Source organism: Hemitrygon akajei, unplaced genomic scaffold (assembly GCF_048418815.1).
Source record: "Hemitrygon akajei unplaced genomic scaffold, sHemAka1.3 Scf000057, whole genome shotgun sequence".
In the NCBI taxonomy this organism is placed as follows: domain Eukaryota; kingdom Metazoa; phylum Chordata; class Chondrichthyes; order Myliobatiformes; family Dasyatidae; genus Hemitrygon; species Hemitrygon akajei.
The window spans coordinates 3,587,111-3,607,176 of NW_027331943.1; the positions used below are offsets into that span (position 1 = coordinate 3,587,111).

Sequence of the window (20,066 nt, forward strand, 5' to 3'; positions counted from 1 at the left end):
TGAATGTTATTTTACCTTCTGTTCCGATATCACATCAAATTGAAGTTACGGAAAAAAAAGTTCAAATCCATATCAGAAGAGTTTATTATCATTTATTTATGATTTAATTATGAAAATACGCTTAGATACTTCTGATAAAATTAAGAATGGGTGGGAAAGAGAACTTCGGATACCTTTACCTATACAGAAATGGGAGAAAATTCTTCAACTAGAAAATTCCTTCCTCAGTGTGTGTCAGACATGCCTTCATACAATTTAAGATGGTTCATAGGGCTCATATGTCCAAGGGTAAGTTAGCTCATTTTTCCTGCCATATAAATCCTGTCAGTGATAGATGTAATTCTGAGGTAGCTTCATTGAAACGTATGTTCTGGTCTTGTCCTCTTCTAAAAATAATATTGGAAAGATATATTTGATATTATCTCAGTAGTTCTGCGTATTGATTTACAACCACATCCTATTATTGCAATATTTGGACGACCTGTGATAGACTCTAGTCAGCTATCCTCATCAGCTTGTCTTCTAATTGCATTTGTTACATTAATAGCCAGAAGACCCATTTTACTTGAAAGATTCCAACCCCCCTACTACATTGTAAAGGTTTTCCGAAGCCTTAGCATGTCTAAACTTGGAAAAAAAATACGAGTGGTACTGTGGATCCTTCGGTTAAATTTGAAGAGACTCGGAGACCATTTAGTCAATATTTTCATATGATGTAAGTTGACCCTTTCCGAATCTTGTGGAATAAGGTTTTGTTCATGTATAGAGGAGCGGAGTTAACGACAAATAATAATTTCAGCCATTGTGATATGACAGCCCAATCTTTGTCTATTTGTTTTTATTTAGTTTAGTGTTTTTTTTTCTGGTTTAGGGTGTTTTCCCCTTATAGAATATCTTTTTCATGTTTACTTGCTATGAGATTGGGAGGTTAAACTATATTTGTCATTTGGAATTGGTGTTTTTACATGTTAACCGTTATTAATGTAATCACGATCTCTTTATATCATTACTATTATTGCTATGCTTATTAAATTTAAAACTTAATAAAAAGATTGCAAAAGAAAAGGAAACTGGCTGCTACCAAGTGGACCAATCACAGTTCTTGCCGTCTGCGTCTCTGCGACGCGTAGTTACATTTTTAGGAATGTGCGCGTTAGGCTACGGCATACGGTACAGCCTAGCGTGCAGCGTCGGGTACGCGGCTACGTAGAGCCTACGGCGTAGACTGGACGGAGAAGAATAACTCAGGCTTCAATGTGTGGGAAGGGATTCACTTGGTCATCTCAACTACTGAGACACCAGCGAGTTCACACTGGGTAGAGACTGATCACCTGCGCAGACTTTAGGAGGAGATTTTCCCAGCCAAATCAACCAAAGGTGCATCATTGAGTTCACACTGTGGAGAGGTTGTTCATCTGCTGTGACTGAGGGAAGCGATCCACTCAGTCATCTAACCTTACGTAACTTTCACTTCAGCTGGCAGTTTAATATACGGGGTGATAGCTCCCACCCAGCCCGGCCAAACTTCAGAAATCTCATTTGGGTGGATGCTGTGTGATGTGTCCCATGTTACAGATCAGTACCCTGAAATTACAAACGATACACAATATGCAATTAAACGATTCAGCTCTATAATTCTTACTTTGACTATAGGATTAGTAAAGAAAATGAAAAAATAGAAAAAGGGCCCACTCTCTCCATTCATGTCTTCTCATCTCTCCCCAGCAAAAAACCGTGAAAATCTCTCTTCCAAACTCACAAGAAAGAATATTTCTGTCATTGCACAGCCCCACACTGGAAAACCCAACTTCCTCTAGTCGTAACCTAAACATTGCTGCCACAGAGAAACCATTACCTCAGCAGCAAAACATTACAGAGAGGCCGTTACTTTAGCAGTGAAACCTTACAGCGCGTTACACTTACCACACACTGCCGGTTCACACTGGGAGAAAGTTTCAATGAGCTGCATGCTGGATATTTGTCCATCACCATTGCTAAATGCAATTTCGAGAGTGACTGTCGGTGCTGAACTCTGCAATTATTGCTGCTGCTCACCACACCCAGTTCTGCACCCTGGTCACTGGGCATGAGAGAGGTTTCTTGTGCTGCATATTCACTTTTAATGGGACTAGATCTGTGACAAATAAATCAGTTCTATATTAAACGCTGTCTCCGGTACTTAGTGAGTTTATTACACACCTAGTGTACAGCAGAGAGTCAACTCAGGCCGGCTGGACCCTGCCAGTGATTCTGTTCCACAGCAGATCTTTCAAATCCTCCCCTGTTGTTGACCTCTCACTGTCCCTGTGAATGAGTTCCAAATAGTCACCACTCTGTGGGTGAAGAGGTTTCCCTTGAATTCTCTGCAGACCGAAGAAGTCGAGCTGACTGCAGTTCTGTCTGAGATGTTCTTCGTCCCTCAAATCTCTATGCATCACAAAGAGGAAGTAGTATTCTAAAGCTCAGGTGACAAAACCGTGGCTGATAAGAGAAACCAAAGAAAACATAAAAACCAAAGAGAGGGCATAGAGCAAAAATCACTAGTATGTTGGAGGATTGGGAAGATTTTAAAAACCAACAGAATGCAACTAAAATAATTAAGAAGGAAATGATGGAACACTTAAGTGAGCTAGCCGGTAATATTAAAGAGGATACCAAATGTTTCTTCAGGTAATTGTACTGTAAAAGAAAGGCGGAAGCGGATATCAAACCACTGAAAAGTGATGATGGAGAGGTAGTAATGGGCTGGGGGTGCAAGGTGATGGCAGATGAACTGAATATCTCTCGAAGACCCCGGCAGGAATATGGAAGTACCAGATGTCAGTGGACTGAATGTGTGAAGTTACGTTACTCGGGAGAAGGTTCTTGGGAAACAGAGATGGTCTGAAGGTAAATAGGTTCCCTGGATCAGATGGTATACACCACAGAGATCTGAAAGAGGTGGCTGAAGAGATGTGGAGGCGTTAGCAATGATTTTTCGAGTATCGTTAAGGAAATAAAATCCTAAGTTAGTTTTCCCTTCACTACTCCCCCTCTCGCAGTTTCACCTATCACCGACCACTTCTTCTACCCTTTTCACCCCCACACTTCTTCCTCTGACGTCTCATCTTTTCTTCCCCCCAGTCCTGATGAAGGGTCTGGGCCCGAAACGTCGACTGTTTACTATTTCCCATATAAGCTGCCTGGCCTCCTAGGTTCCTCCAGCATTTTGTGTTTGTGTTGCTTGGATTCCCAGCATCCACAGAACGTTGCAGTTGATACAGATAAGAGACAGATAGTTTGGAGTAAAGCTGCAGTCTGCAAAATGACTTCGATAGGTTTGGTGAACGGACAACGAAGTCGTGGATGAAATGTACGGAAATGTACAGTGTATGCAAATGTACGGTCATGTACAATTGTGGAAGGAATAAGGGCGTAGAGAAAAAATAAATAAATGGGAGAAAATTCAAAAATCAGAGGTGCATAAGTACTTGGGAATCCTTGAGCAGGAGTACCTAAAGGTTTGCTTGCAGATTGTGTTGATGAAGGATGACAACTGTAATGTTAGCATATAAGAACAAGGATGTGACTCTGTAGCTTTAAAACGCATTGGTCAGATCGCTCTTCGTGTATTGTGAGCAGTTTACAACCTGCAAAAACAGATGTGCTCATACTGGAGCGGGTCCGGAGAACGTTTACGGGAATGATTCCAGCAACGAAAGGGCTAACGAATGAGGAGCGTTAGATAGCTTTGACCCTGCACTCGCTGGTATAGAAGAAAGAGAGGGCATCTCATTGAAACCTATTAAATATTGAAAGGCCTCGACAGCGTGGCTCTGAAGAAGATGAACATTATACTGTGTGAGTCTGGGACCACAGGTCACAACCTCAATGTATCGGACATCCACTGAGAGCAGAGATGAGGAGGATTTTCTTTAATCAGGGAGTGGTAAATCTTTAGAATTTATTGCCACGGACGGAGTAGAGGCCAAGTCATTGAGTGTATTTTAAATGGATGTTGAAAGATTATGGGGAGAAGGCAGGAGAATGGGGTTGAGAGATAATCAATTGGACAGGAACGAATGGCGGAGGAGACTCGATTGACTGACCAGCCCCTGTCTGATATCTCATGGCTCATGGTCTGAAGAAGAGGCCGGTGAGGTTGCATTAGGGTTAGGATTTTGTTAGGGTATCCACGTCTGGATTATTGTATTCAGTTATAGGAAAGAGGACGCTAAGCTGGAATAAGTGCAGAAAAGATTTACGAGAATGCTGCCGATACTCGAGGCACTGAGTTCTGGAGAGAGGTTGGGCAGGTTGGGACTTCACACCTTGAAGTGCTGGAGATTGAGGTGACATTATGCAGGTGTTCCACACTATGAGTGTACATAAATGGGGAATGTGCGCAGTTGAGTGATCTCGGCCTTTTCTCCTTGGAGCGACTGAGGATGAGAGGTGACCTGATAGACGTGTATAAGATGATGAGAGACATTGATCGTGTGGATAGTCAGAGGCTTTTTCCCAGGGCTGAAATGGTTGCCACAAGAGGACACAGGTTTAAGTTGCTGGGGAGTAGGTACAAAGGAGATGTCAAGGGTAAGTTTTTTACACAGAGAGTGGTGAGTGCGTGGAATGGGCTGCCGGCAACGATGGTGGAGGCGGCTACAATAGGGTCTTTTAAGAAACTACTGGATAGGTACGTGGAGCTTAGAAAAATAGAGGGCTATGGGTAAGCCCAGTAATTTCTAATGTCGGGACATGTTCCTCACAATTTTGTGGGCTGAAGGACCTGTATTGTGCTGTACGTTTTATATGTTTACTTTTCTTTTACCCCATTTTTGTGGAATCAACAACCAGAGGGCACCGGTTTAAGGTGAGAGAGGATTGATTTAATAGTGATCCCGGGGGACAATTATTAATCCACTCACTTCCGGTTCATTGTTTAACTAACATGATGAGGGCACTGTCAGGTTGGAGGAGCAACAACTCATATTACATCCGGGTAGTTTACAACCTGATGACATGAACATCGACATCTTTAACTTCTACCTCTACCTTTTTTTTCATCAACCCACAGGCCCGTCTCCTCCATTCTGTCTCCACACTTCTCTCTTCCCCACTGCGGATCGTCTCCCTCTGGTTCCTCTTTTACTTCCTTTTGTCCCATGGCCCGCTCTCTTATCGTATCAGATTCCTTCTTTTCAGTCCTTTGCATTTTCCACCTACCACCTCACAGCCTCTCACTTCATCTCCCACCTCGCCCACCCACTCACCTTCACTCTTATCTGGCTTCACCTATCACCTACCAGCTTGGACTCTTTCCACACCCCGCACCATCTTATTCCGGCTTATCCCACTTCCAGTCCTGATGAAGGGTCTTGGCAGGAAATCTCTGTTTTGCTTTATCCCCTCTATAGAAGCTACCTGACCTCCTGACTTCCTCCAACATTTTGTGTCTGTTACTCTGCATCTCCAACATCTGCAGAATCGCATCGGGACAGAGTGCAGAATGCAGAGAGAACATCGGGTCTCACTAATGTCGAGGAGGCCACACCTGGAAAACTGAAAACAGTAGATAACCCCAACAAGCACGATGTTGAAAAGTTGCCTCATATGGAAGGACTGTTTAGGACCCTGACTAGTGGTGAGGAGAGTGGTTTGGGGCATCTCTGGCACTTCATCCACTTGCAGTTGGCTTCCAGCCCCTACACCCCTTCTTATCGCTGTAAACCTCTCCCTTTTGTGGACAACACTGCCACTTGATGGTGATTTACCACAATAACAGGACCCCCTGATTTGTGGACTCCATTGTCACCAGGTCGCAATAACGCTGAGAAACAGAAATGTGACGCTGCAGCCTGCTGAAATGTTTCTTCAAGATTCAGGGTTGTTTAATTACATTTCCAGCAGACACGTGTAAATGAGGTCGAAATAATTATTACTCCGGCTCCAATACAACACAACACAATAGTAACAACATATATCCACAGCTTATATACTGTGCATGCATTGATTGCATGTTCATAAAGTGACGCTCGGCATAGGATGCCTGCATATAAGATGACAGACAGGAAATGATAAAGTAGAGGTGTTTGGTGTTGTGGAAGTATGGGTTAGTGGGCAGAGATATTTATCAGCTTTACTGCTTGGGAAAAGTAGCTGTCCCAGAGGCTGGTAGTCCTGGTGAGGACGCTGCGTATCTACCCCCGATGGGAGTGAGACAAATAGTCCATGAGTGTGATGGGTGAAGGTAGATTGTGAAAATTAGGTTGGTGCTTGATCTCAAGAGAGGGAATTTGGAAAATACCAATGAGATGCCTTTTAGATCAGCTTGGAATTGTGTAGCCGGCTGGTGGCGTAGTGGCATCAGTGGCGGGAGGTCCTGAGTTTGAATCCAGCCGGCACCCATCTGTGCTGGGTTAAGAGCTGGTGATCTCTTAAAAAAAAATCTCACCCGGCAGAAGGCAAATACAACAATGGCAAGCCATTGCTGTAACTAGCCTCGCACACGATTTCCCAATACGTCAGAGGAAATCGCCCGCTAAGTTGAAAATTCCGGATGTGACCTACCTTCCCTTTGCAATTGTGCCCACTAGGGAAAAGTTAATTCTGGAATGGACCAAATTTGATTGGGGAGCTTTTGGAAAAGGGAGCATGTGGATACAGTGATAATAACATGACTGAATTCACCCTTCACTTTGAGAGGGGAAAGGTAAAACAAGATGCATCATTATTAGTGGAGTGAGGGGAACTACGGAGGCACTGGAGAAGAGCTTACCAAAGTTGATTGGAAGGGGACACTAGCAGGGATGATGGCAGAATAGCAATGGCTGGAGTTGCTCCACTTGACAGCCTCAGGGTTGAAGAGAAACAAATCATATTCCACCTACGTAGCTCCAACCTGAAGGCATGAATATCGATTTCTCCTTCCAGTAAAAAAAAATCACAGCCCATTGCCTTTCCTTCTACTTACTCCCGAATAACGTAACTTTACACATTCTGACCACTGACATTTGGGACTTTCATATTCCTGCCAGTGCCTTCCACAGATAAGAGTGAGTACAATACTTATTCAGTTCATCAGCCATCACCTTTCACCCTCACCCCATTATTCCCTCTCCAGCATCATTCTCCAGTGGTTTGATATCCATTTCTGTCTCTCTTTTACACAATATGTACCTGAAATTAAAAATGGTATCCTCTTTAATATTACTGGCTAGCTAATCTATTCCTTCTTAATGGTTTTGGTTGCATTCTGTTCATTTTTAAAACTTTCCAATTCTCTAACTGCCTAGTAATTTTTGTTCTGTGCCCTCTTTGGTCTTTATGTTGTCTTTGGTTTCTCTTAGCAGCTACGGTTTTGTCACCTTACCTTTAGAATACTACTTCCTCTTTGTGATGTGTATATCCCGTCACTTCCAGATTGCTTCCAGAAATTCCAGCCATTGCTGCTCTGTTTTCATCCCTGCCCGTGTTCTTTCCAAATCAATTTTGACCAATTTTTCTCTCAGGCCTCTCTAATTCTCTTTTTATTCATATCTGACTTTAGTTTCTCCTTCTCTAATGTCGGGGTGAATTTGATCAGATTAAGATCACTTGTCCCGAAGGGTTCCTTGAACTCATGTGACCTAATTAATTCCGGTTCATTACAACACCCAATCCAGAATAGCTGATCCCCAAGTGGGCTCAACCACGAGCTGCTCTAAAAAAAAGCATCTTGTAGGCATTCTAGGAATTCCTCCTCTTGAGACCAACACCATCCTAATTTCCCTAATCTCCTGCATGGCAATCTCTCATGACTATTGTAACATTGCCCGTTTGACACTCATTTTCTATCTCTCATTGTAATTTGTGGACCACATACTTACTACTGTTTTGGGGTCACTATACAATTCCCATCAAGGATTTTTTTGTACATTTGCTGTTCCTTAATTCTACCCACAGATTCCATACTGCCCAACCCTAAGCCACCTCTTATCTAATGATTTTATTTAATATTTTACCAACAGAGCCACACAACCCCACGGCCGGCTTGTTATTTCACTAAACATATAAATATCTGGGAAACAGGAAGACCTGCAGATGCAAGAAATCGAGAGAAATTCACACAAAGTGCTGGAGAAGCTCAGCAGGTCAGGCAGCATCTATGGATGGGAATCAACATTTCCGGCCATGACCCTTCACCGGGACTCTTGATAACCACGTATCTGGAAAATCAACAAGCAAAAGCAACAGAAAGTAGTGCAATATTGGGAAAACCTTTGACAAAATTTATTTCAAGGCTTTAAAAAACTGCCGAACAGAGCTCAATAGTTAACAAATACAACAAAGGCAATAAACACTTCCATCAATACCGACATTGACTTTTTTTAATGAAAATATCTTAGTCCCATTTCAATCAGTAAAATTTACAAAGATAAGTAAGAACTGAAATGACAAGTTTAGAAAAGACTATTTACACTCAAACCCACTGAGATTAACACTACCTTGGACAGAAGGAGGAAGAGCACATGAGAAAAAAATCACATAAGACCATAAGACAAAGGAGCAGATTCGGCCATTTGGCCCATCGAGTCTGCTCCACCATTTCATCATGAGTGGATCCAATCTGCCCTTTAGTCCCATTCCCCCACCTTCTCACCATAACCTTTGATGACTTGACTACTCAGATACCTATCAATCTCTGCCTTAAACACACCCAATGACTTGGCCTCCACTGCTGCCCGTGGCAACAAATTCCACAGATTCACCACCCTCTGACTCAAAAATTCTCTTCGCATCTCTGTTCTGAATGGGCGCCCTGTAAACCTTAAGTCATGCCCTCTTGTATTAGACTCCCTCAGTCACTCTTGAAATTGCATTCATCAACGGGGATGGACAAATATCCAGCCTACAGGTTATTGAGACTTTCCCCCCAGTGTGAACCCAGTCGTGTGTTACAAGGTTAGATGACTGAGTGAATGCCTTCCCATATTCACAGCAGATGAACGGCCTCTCCCCAGGGGAACACAATGATGCAGCCTTGGTGGAGAGGGTTGAGAGAATCTCTTCCCAAAGTTTGAGCGGACGATCGGCCTCTAAGTGGTGTGAACTCCCTGGTGTTTTAATAGATGACATGATCGTGTGAATGCCTTCCCACATTCACAGGTCTACGGCTTCTCCCGAGTAGAACTCACTTGTGTGCCAGCAGATTAGATGACAGAGTGAATCCCTTCTCACAATCTGAGCGGGTGAAATCCCTCTCTGCAGTGTGAACTGACTGGTGAGTCACTAGGTGAGATGATTTGGTGACTCCCTTTCCACAGTCTGAGTAGGTGAACAGCTTCTCCCCAGTGTGAACCCGCTGGTGACTCTGTAGGTTAGATGACTGAGTGAATCTCTTCCCACAGTCTGAGCAGGTGAACAGCTTCTCCCCAGTGTGAACTTGCTGGTGTCTCTGTAGGTTAGATGACTGAGTGAATCTCTTCCCACAGACTGAACAGGTGAAGTCCCTCACTGCAGTGTGAACTGACTGGTGAGTCAGTAGGTGAGATGATGTGGAGAATCTCTTCCCACAGTCTGAGCCACACAACCCCATCAGTTCCAATATCCAGATCACTGACAAACCATGTGAGAAGTAGCGGACCGTATACTGACCCCTGAAGACCACAAGTCACTGCTGGCCAACCAGAAAAGGCCCCTTTTATTCCCACTTGCTGCCTCTTGGCTGTCAGCCTTCCTCTATCCATGCCAGTATTACTTCGGATTTTTATCCTGTTAAGCAGTTTCATGTGTGACACCTTATCAGATGCCTTCTGAAAATCCAAGTAAATGATATCCACCGCCTCTCGTTTGTCCATCCTGCTTATGACTTCCTCGAAGATCTGTAACAGACTTGTCAGGCAAGATTTCCCTGTACAGAACCTATGCTGGCTTTGACTTATTATATCATTAGTCTCCTAGTACCCCAAAACCTCATCTGTTATCAAGTGATTCTTGACGTGTCATGACCAATGCATCTGTTATCTCTCCAGCAACCTCTCTCAGGACTCTGGGATGTAGTCCATCTGGTCCAGGTGACTTATCCACTTTAAGAACCTGAGTTGGCCTAGCACGTTTTCCTTTGTAATAGCAATGGCACTCACTCCTGCTCCCTGACACTCACGGATCTCTGGCACACTGGTAGTGTCTTCCACAGACAAGACGGATGCAAAGTACTTATCAAATTCATCTACCATCTCTTCCCCATTTGTACCCCATGAGCATCATTTTCCAGTGGTCCAATATCAACTCTCGCCTCCCTTTCGTATATTTTATAACTGGTTTATATTATTGTATAGTTTGCTGTCATATTTCACCTTTCCGCTTACAGCTTTTATTTTAAATTTGCCTGTTGTTGGATGTTAAAAGGTACCCAATTATCCAACCTACTACTCACTTTTGCTACCTTATATGCTTTTATACAGTCCTTAACTTCCTTTGTCAGCCACGACAGCCTAGCCCCGCTGTTTGAGAACTACGTCTGTGGGACATATCTATCCTGCACATTATGAACTATTCCCAGAAACGTCAGCCATTTATGCTCTGGCGTCTTCTCCACCTGCATCCTCCAATCCACCTGGTGAATCACCTTTCTCACGCCTCTGTAATTCCCTTTCATTCCTTTGTGATACTACACATGTGACCTGTGCTTCTCCCTCACAAATTGCAGTAGGAATTCAATCATATTATGATCACTGCCTTCTAATGGTTCATTTACATTAACCTCCATAATAAGATCTGGGTTATTACACAACACCCAATGTAAGAGAGCAGTTCCCCGAGTAGGCTCAACCATCAGCTGCTCTAAAAAGCCATTTCGTTTGCATTCAATACATCCCCTCTTTTGCGATCTCACGCCAATCTGACTTTCCCAATCCTCCTGCAGATTGAAGTCACCCACTACAGCTGTGTCATTAAATTTATTACATAAATGCCAAACATTCAGCTGTACCTGGGGCAGAAGTGAGGATACATGCTTTTACCAAGGAGAGAAGGTTTTTTTGAAGCTGAAAGGCCTGAAGGTTGATAAGACACCGCAGAGTTCAGAAAGAGGTAGCTGAAGAGATTGTGAAGGCATTAGGGTCATAAAACACTACAACACAGGAAAATGCCATTCGGCCAGTCTAGTCCGTGCTAAAGCATTAATCTTCCGAGTTCCAACAACTTCCACCTGGACCATAGCCCTCCATATGCTTCTCATCCAGTGACCTAAGCAAACTTCTCTTAAAGATGACAATCGTCCCTGCCACTTGCTCTGGCAGCTCGGTGCACACTCTCCCCGCCTCTGAATGAAGAAGTTCCCCCCTTAGTTTTCTCTTCAAGTGATGAGTAATGATCTATCAGAAATCACTAGATTTTGGAACGGTTCTGGTGGACCAGAAATTTGCAAATGTCACTCCACTCTTTAAGAAGAGAGGGGGCACAAGAAAGAAAATTATTGGACAGTTAGTCTGACCTTAGTGGTCAGGAAGATGTTATAGTGTACTAAGAGTGTGTTTTTTTGGGTACTGTAATTGGGGAAACATGATGAAGTAGGCCAAAGTCAGCCGGATTGTTTCGAGGAAATCTTGACTGACAAATCTCTTGGAATACTTTGCGGAAATAACAGGCAAGATAGATAAAGCAGAGGCAGTGTATGTTGTTTGCTTGGATTTTCAGATGATCTTCAACAAGGTACCCCATGCAAGGCTTATTGAGAAAGTAAGGAGGCATGGGATCCAAGGGCACATTGCTTTGTGCATCCAGAACTGGCTTGTTCACAGAAGACAAAGAGTGGTTGTAGACTGGTCATATTCTGCATGGAGGTCGGTGACCAGTGGTCTGCCTCAGGGATCGGTTCTGGGTCCCCTACCCTTAGTGACTTTTATAAATGACCTGGATGAGGAAGTGGAGGTACGGGTTAGTAAATTTGCTGATGACACAAAGGTTGGGTTAGGTTGCAGGGGGATATTGATCGTCTGCAAACCTGGGCTGAGAAGTGGCAAATGGAGTTCAACCCAAAGAAGTGTGATGTGGTTCATTTGCTTCGGTCAAATATGATAGAATATAGCAGTGTGGAGGAACAGAGGGATCTTGGGGACGGAGTCCATAGGAGACTCAAAGCTGCTATGTAGGTTGACTCTGTGGTTAAGAAGCCATACTGTGCATTGGCCTTAATCAACCGCAGGCTTGAGTTTAAAAGCCGAGATGTAATGTTGCAGATATATAGGACTTTGGTCAGACCCCACTTGGAGTACTGTGCTCAGTTCTGGTCGCCAAACTACAGGAAGGATGTGGAAGCCATAGAAAGGGTGCTGAGGAGATTTACGAGGATGTTGTTTGGATAGGGGAGCATGCCTTTTGAGAATAGGTTGAGAGAACACAAGTCTTTTCTCCTTGGAGTGATGATGAGAGGTGACCTGATAGAGGTGTTCAAGAAAATTAGAGACATTGATCGTGTGGATAGTTAGAGGCTTTTTCCCAGGGCTGAAATTGCTAGCACGAAAGGACATAGTTTGAAGATGCTTGGAAGTAGGTACAGAGGAGATGTCAGGGGTAAGTTTTTTTACACAGAGAATGGTGAGTGCTTGGAATGGGCTGCCGGCAATGGTGGTGGAGGCGGACACGATAGGGTCTTTTAAGAGACACCTGGATAGGTGGATAGGTACACGGAGCTGAGAAAAATAGAGAACTGTAGGTAACCCTTGGCATTTCTAGAGCAAGGACATGTTCTGCATCGCTTTGTGAGCCAAAGGGCCTGTAACGTGCTGCAGGTTTTCTATGTTTCTAAGGTGCTGCACGTGAGGCTGCTGAACAGGATCACAGCTCATGGAATTACAGGAAAGATACTTGTACTGACAAGGGAGAAAGAGTCAGAATAATGTGGGCAATTCTGTTTTGCTGTCGGTAACTAATGCTGTTCTGCAGGGGTCAGTATTGAGACCGCATCGTTTCATGTTAAATCTGAATGATATGGATGATGGAATTGATACCTTGGTGACGAACATTGCAGTTGATACAAAGATAGGTAAGGGACAGGTAGTTTAGAGCAAAGCGGGAGTCTGCAGAAGGACTTCGATAGGTCTGGAGAATGCCAGCAAAGTAGCAGTTGAAATACAGTGTATGCAAGTCATGTATATTTGGTAGAAGTAATTGGCGTAGAAAAAAAAGATGGGAGAAACTTGAAAAAATTAGAGGTGCATAAGTGCTTGTGAGTCCTTGAGCAAGAGGCGCTAAAGGTTTGCTTGCAGATTGAGTTGATTAAGGATGACAACTGCAATGTCAGCAATATAAGAGCAAGGATGCGATACTATAGCTTTATAACGCATTGGGCAGATCACTGTTGGTGTATGGTGAGCAGATTCTGACCTGTACTTCCGACTCATTATCTGAGCAAAGGATGTGCTTGTATTGGAGTGGGTCCGGAGAAGTTTCAAAGAATGATTCCAGGAAGACCAAGAGTGGATGACCTGGATGAGGAAGTACGTGGGAAGGGATTCACTCAGTCATCCAACCCACAGAAATTTATCAAAATCCACTGCTGCTGATTTCCACACACAAATAAATCAAAAGGGATATGCCCAATCAAATCGATAATTAATCGATCAATAGCCCCCAAACAACACGGCCCAGCCGGACACATAACAGGGGACTTTACATCTCACAACAGTGGATTCAGCAATGAAACCCGTGATTAATGTTGTTGTCCCTCTGAAATCATAAGAAACGCACATTAAGGTGCATTTAAATGCGAGCGCATCCCCACAGGTGACGTCACACAAAACCCCCTCGCGCCTGACGTCACGCATGGGCTTCCCACATTGGGATCTGCCCTTACGTGCACAGCGTCTTACGTCATCCATGCGCTGCTGAGCTCGGGCTTTATCAGTTTAATAGCTGGGCTAATAATCGCGTGACCAGCCCTCCCCCACGGCTGTCAACAGGGGATTCAGGAGCTGCGCTATTCCCATTGGTGCAAAGCGATGTCAATCACCTGTTACCACCAGTCGCAGAGGTGGACAAGTCCAGAGGGCGTTACCCCAGCTGAGTTCGCCTCCCGCTCCAGCTTCAAACTCCACATCACAGCGGAGTAAATGTCCGTTTTTTGATTTATTTCCATTTCCCTCCAAGGGAAGTTGGGGTGTTTGTGAAGCGTCTTCTGCGGCCGGAGTCTGATGTGTCGCCAAGAAGTAGGAGACCGCTCGGCCCGTCGGTTTGATGCCATTTCCCTGGGGAGGGAGAGGAGGGATTTTATTGAAAGTAAAAAGATGGTGTGAGAGGATGTTTGTGGAAATCTGTGGAAATGTCTGAGCCCACGGTGGTAGCGAGCAGAGGGATTCGCATTGGGGGGGGGGGGGAACACCGGCAGACGGTTGACCCGCAAGTGGGGCCAATGACAGTGGTAGGAGGTGAGTGGTTGGGGCAACACGGGGCTGCGGAAGATGGACATTTTTTGCACAGAGGATTAACAAAGTGGTTAGAGAGTGCAATGAAGTTTCAAGAGAGTGATCCCTGAAATGTTTGGGTCATCATATGAAGAAAGATCAAATGTGATAACGCTTTCTTTTAGAGAATCGAGGACTGAGAGGTGAACACATTGAAATGCACACCATTACCGGTTGAACCAGGGATCCCAGTCTCTGAAAAAGGGGGTGGATGCCTATATTTTATAATAAAACCCCTATTGTTTTACCTTTACCTCCTCTCCCAGTTTTATGCTTGCCCTGGTCTTTAACACCCACTTAACCTGGTTAAGATTCAGCCCATTAGCAACAGTCAGCAATTCATTCTTTTTGGCTTTTCCTAATGCCTCAGGGGTTGGCGCTTCCAGAAATTTTTTAAATGTCCACTGCTGCTGATTTCCACACACAAATGAATCAAAAGGGATTTCCCCAATCAAATCGATAATTCTTCGATCAATAGCCCCCAAATTTGTTCATATCCCAGACGCACGCCCCAAATTTGTTACGAACCATAATGCTTTAGAAACAAGCCAGCAGCAATAGACTACACCTGGAGACTGGTTTTGATGTTAAATCTGTCTTTATTAGAATCTACTTGTAATATTGCAACTTAAAGAAGATAAACAGAAGTTAACAGTGTTAAGTTTATAAATGTGTGTAAATATAACTCCCAAACTATTGAGCTCGGGGGAAACAAGGCTTGGAGTCTTGAGATGGTAAAGTATGAAAGTTCAGTTCAACTACAGAATAGGTGATGAGAGAGAGAGTTTTGTAATCCAGGGTAAATGGCGAGAGAACACAAATATGTAGAATTCCACAGGTTCCACGGTGGTAAAACAAGAGAACAGTTGCTGTAGATTTTATCCGTCATCGCTCCAAATCCACATACAAATTATCACCAAAAGTGACTTGTCACAAGGTGTATCGTCTTCAAGTGAACAACCACACCACAGCCAGGCAAGGGTTAACACATAAGTGGTCTCCACAGGATGCGCCAAATCCGATCCACTCCTATGGATCAAACAAGGTGACAACCACACATTCGATGTACGGTGATTGTATAATTAACCCACCCTTGTGGGCATAGGAAAGTTCCAAACAGTGACCCTTGGCCACTAGTTCCCTGGTTTCGATACTTTAGTTTTTCCTCCTTCGTCTCCGTCTGACTCTGAGTGTCTGTGTCCTCGGTTAAAACTAAACAAGCAGTGAGCGATGTAAACAAGCTGCAAGTCAGACTGATTCTGATTCTGATTCTGAAGGTGAATACCTTCTTAATCTCTCTCTCTTAAAATTACAGTCCACAGCAAACGAAACCCAGGGATTCATAACAACGGCCCATCCCGACTGTGAACTGACTGGTGTGCCAGTAGTTGTGATGACTGAGTGAATCCCTTCCCACATTCTGAGCAGGTGAACGGCCTCTCCCCAGTGTGAACTCGCTGATGATTCTGCAGATGGTGTGAATGAGTGAATCGCTTCCCACAGACTGAACAGGAGAATGGCTTCTCCCCAGTGTGAACTCGCTGATGTACCAGTAGGTTGGATGACTGAGTGAATCCCTTCCCACAGACTGAGCAGGTGAATGGCCTCTCCCCAGTGTGAACTCGCTGGTGTCTCTGTAGGTAGAATGACAGTATGAATCCCTTCCCACATTCTGAGCAGGTGAATGGCCTCTCCCCAGTGTGAACTCGCTGATGACTCTGTAGGCTGGATGACTGAGTGAATCCCTTCCCACATTCTGAGCAGGTGAACGGCCTCTCCCCAGTGTGAACTCGCTGATGACTCTGTAGTTGGGATGACTGAGTGAATCCCTTCCCACAGACTGAGCAGGTGAATGGCTTCTCCCCAGTGTGAACTCTCTGATGTACCTTCAGTTTAGATGAGCTAGTGAATCCCTTCCCGCATGGTGAGCAGGTGAATGGCCTCTCCCCAGTGTGAACTTGCTGGTGGACCAGTAGTTTGGATGACTGAGTGAAGCCTTTCCCACAGACTGAGCAGGTGAACGGCTTCTCCCCAGTGTGAACTCGCTGATGACCCTGCAGGTGGGAGGACTGAGTGAATCCCTTCCCACATTCTGAGCAGGTGAATGGCTTCTCCCCAGTGTGAACTCGCTGATGACTCAGTAGATGGGATGAATCAGTGAATCCCTTCCCACAGACTGAGCAGGTGAACGGCCTCTCCCCAGTGTGAACTCGCTGATGACTCTGTAGGTTGGATGACTGAGTGAATCCCTTCCTACAGACTGAGCAGGTGAATGGCCTCTCCCCAGTGTGAACTCGCTGATGACTCAGTAGGTTGGATGAATGAGTGAATCCCTTCCCGCAGACTGAGCAGGTGAATGGCTTTTCCCCAGTGTGAACTCGCTGATGACTCAGTAGGTTGGATGAATGAGTGAATCCCTTCCCGCAGACTGTGCAGGTGAATGGCTGCCCCCTGGTGTGAACATGTTGGTGTGCCATTAGGTCAGATGACCGAGAGAATCCCTTCCCTGAAATTCAGCAGTTGACCAGCCTCTGCCCAGTGGGAACTGACTGGTGTGTCCACAGGTGGGAAGACCGACTGAATCCCTTCTCACACAGAGAACAGGTGAATGACCTTGCCCTGTGTGAACTTGCTGATGTACCTTCAGTTGAGATGACCGAGTGAATCCATTCCCACTGTCTGAGCAGGTGAACGGCCTTTCTCCTGTGTAAAATGCCGGGCTTGCTAGTTGCTCAGATGACCGAATGAATCCCTCACCACAGTCTGAGCAGGAAGGATGGTTGATAGGATCCCTTGTTCCACTTCTTAAATATCTAGACAGAGACAACAAAACTGGCGTGTCGTGTTTGAGATTCCTGGAGACAAATTCCTTCCCTTTTTTAACCTGTAAAAGATTTACAAAATCCATCAATGGGTGTAGGACAACATTTCAGATGAGATTACTTGAGTTGCCAAGGTTTGATTTGGTATCACACTGTTACAGTGAGGTTAAACCCAAGTTGGAAGAGAAATCATCTCCTGACTGGGCAGAGTGCTGGTATCTGGAATGACCATCAATCCCCATATGCGTTTCAAGTTCCAACTCCTTAAAGTGCAGGGTTACAAGCTGCAGCTGGATGCATTTCTTGTAAGTGAGGGCATCAGGGACACTACAGGTCTCCACATATTCCCTCCAATACCCCCTCTAATTTGTAATAACCAGTGTGTACATAAGTCTTGCACTGTGCATTTTTTTTTACCCAGTGACAAGATGTGCACAGTGAATTTTTTATAGAGAGGTATTCATTTTCACAGCTACGAAATCACGGTCAATAGGAACTTTGATCTCCTCTGGGTTCGATCCAGTTCATCTGCACTCTCACACAACCTATGTAGCAGGCCTGTAATGGGTAATGAAGGATTTTCTCACCAAAGATTTTGCATATTGTCCATATGTGGTTTGCTTACGAATTTACGCTTTAAAAAGTCAGATTTCCAAATATCACTCCACTTCTTCCCACTTGCAAATTCTCCAGCAACTTTTGCAACACCACAATACACACAGGGGACTCAAGTATCACCAGTTTCTGTATTCTACATAAATATTTCCCCTGAACCCTCCCCCCCCCCAATGACTGACATTGGTGAACTCAGTTTCTATATTCCCCTGAAGCCTCCCCCAATTCTCCAGCAACGTTTGCATCGCCACAATACACACATCAGACAAAGACTGACAGTGGTGAACTCAGTGAATTAAATCCCACTGAATATGAAGTAAAGGGCAGTAGTCTGTCTCACTGGAGTCCGGCACATTTGTGATGTGACAGCTACTTGCTGCCCAGGGCAAAGGTGTTTGATATCATCATGTACCCAGAGAGAATGGGACAAAACATGCTCTTACGGGTAGAAAAGTCCAGAACAAGAGGAGGTAGAACAAGCAACAGACACAAAATGCTGGAGGAACTCAGCAGGCCAGGCAGCATCTATGGAAAAGAGTACTAATGCTGAATTTCGCCAGCATTTTGTGTGTGTGTTGCTTGGATTTCCAGCATCTTCAGATTTTCTCTTATTAGTGATTGGAGGTAGAGCAAAGGTGATTTTCTCAACTGGTGATGTAAAAGATTTTGTTCCCTTTCTCTGAGTTCCTAATCCTTGCCTTTACTATAGCTGGAGCTCAGCTCTGTCTGAGAGATCCATCGGTTCCCATTCCCTCATCAGCCGGAAGCTCCCCGGGGCCCGTGTATGGATCCTGGGGCTGAGAGAGAGGGACGAGAGCAGGACTGTCCCGGGATTGTTGGCCACGGTGTCCGGATTAAACAGGAATTGTCACGAAGTCAGTGTTTAATATAAAAACACGGAGAATTGCTCTTACCTGCATCCGACATTTTCAAGGCCTTCTGTGTACTGCGCGCATGCGTGAAACTCAGGGACGTCCTCAGCCTGACGCCTGCGCAGTTCATTGGCGCTTCAGCACCGGTGAAATTCTTAACGCATGGCCTATGGGTAATCACGGTGCCATTAAACATTTCTGCCAGCACCGGTTCAATGTCCATACCTCATTTTTTTTCGTGTGTATAGAAAAATCTGCAGCTGTTTTAACGCAGAAAGCGGCTCCCATAAGAAATATACTCAATATCAACGTGTATGTAATGCCACAGTAAAATGCAGATATAAAACACCGGAGATTCTGCAGTTGCTGGAAATACAGAGACGCACAGACACAAAACGCTGGAGGAACTCTGCAATTCAGAGAGCAACTAAGCAGAGGAGTACACAGTCTAGGCACGCTGAAGGGGCTCGGCCTAAACGTTTTCTATTTATTCCTCTCTCCACAATTGCTGCCTGAAATTAACCTCCTTTTTTTCCGGTCAACCAGTTTCCAAATGTTTCTGACCTTTCTTTTATAGCCACATCCTGCTGGTCTGATTCCTCCTCCTCCTGGTAAACTCTAGACCCCATCTCTCTCTGGAGCCCCAAAGCCCTGACTCAGGCTGGCAACACTTTGGTTTCTGACTCTGCTCCATCGAAGATTCACTCGCTAGTCTGCTGTCAGACTTTAGATGTGCATTGTGTTGCGAGACCGCGGGTTCGTTTACTGTGAGTGTCGCTTTAAGTGCCTGAGTGAGGCGGGGCTGTGACGTCAGACACAAGGAGAGAGAGAGAGAGAGAGAGAGAGAGAACGTCAAAACCACAGTGAGCTCATAGTCTTATTCAGCCTGGAGAAAATCATGCAGGAAAATCATGCGGGTGTCTAAGATGATGAGAGGCATTGGTCGTATGGATAGTCAGAGGCTTTTTCCCAGGGCTGAAATGGCTAACATGAGGGGAATAGGTTTAAGCTGCTTGGAAGTAGGTACAGAGGAGATGTCAGAGCTAACTTTTTAAGCAAAGAGTGTTGTGTGTGTGTGGAGTGCACCGCCAGCGACGGTGGTAAAGGCGGATACAATATGGTCTTTGAAGAGACTCTCAGATAGGTACATGGAGCTTAGGAAGATAGGTGGCTATGTGGCAGGGTAATTCTGAGCAGTTTCTAGAGTAAGTTACATGATCGGCACGGCAATGTGGGACAAAGCATCTGTAATGTGTTGTGCATTTATATGTTTCCATGAAATTCATGGGAAATCTCCTATCCGACGGAGTGGTGACTAGTTGCAACCTGTCATC

General features: G+C 44.7%; 1 protein-coding gene across 7 annotated transcripts in view; it reads right to left on the bottom strand.

The window, feature by feature from the left end:
• Positions 1 to 5,889: 5,889 nt before the first annotated feature.
• The window catches only part of LOC140721539 (uncharacterized), a 32,057-nt gene continuing 17,880 nt past the window's right edge, over positions 5,890 to 20,066 (bottom strand). For 4 of the 7 annotated variants that reach the window (XM_073036354.1, XM_073036353.1, XM_073036352.1 and 1 more), the window contains one exon: positions 15,003 to 17,307. In XM_073036354.1, coding sequence (XP_072892455.1) covers positions 15,764 to 16,900 — 1,137 coding nt within the window. In that variant the 5' untranslated portion in view covers positions 16,901 to 17,307 and the 3' untranslated portion in view covers positions 15,003 to 15,763. Of the gene's footprint in view, positions 8,187 to 14,079; positions 14,208 to 15,002; positions 17,308 to 20,066 lie in introns of those variants that run through there. The other 3 variants (XR_012097394.1, XR_012097395.1, XR_012097396.1) reach the window with 3 other exon arrangements.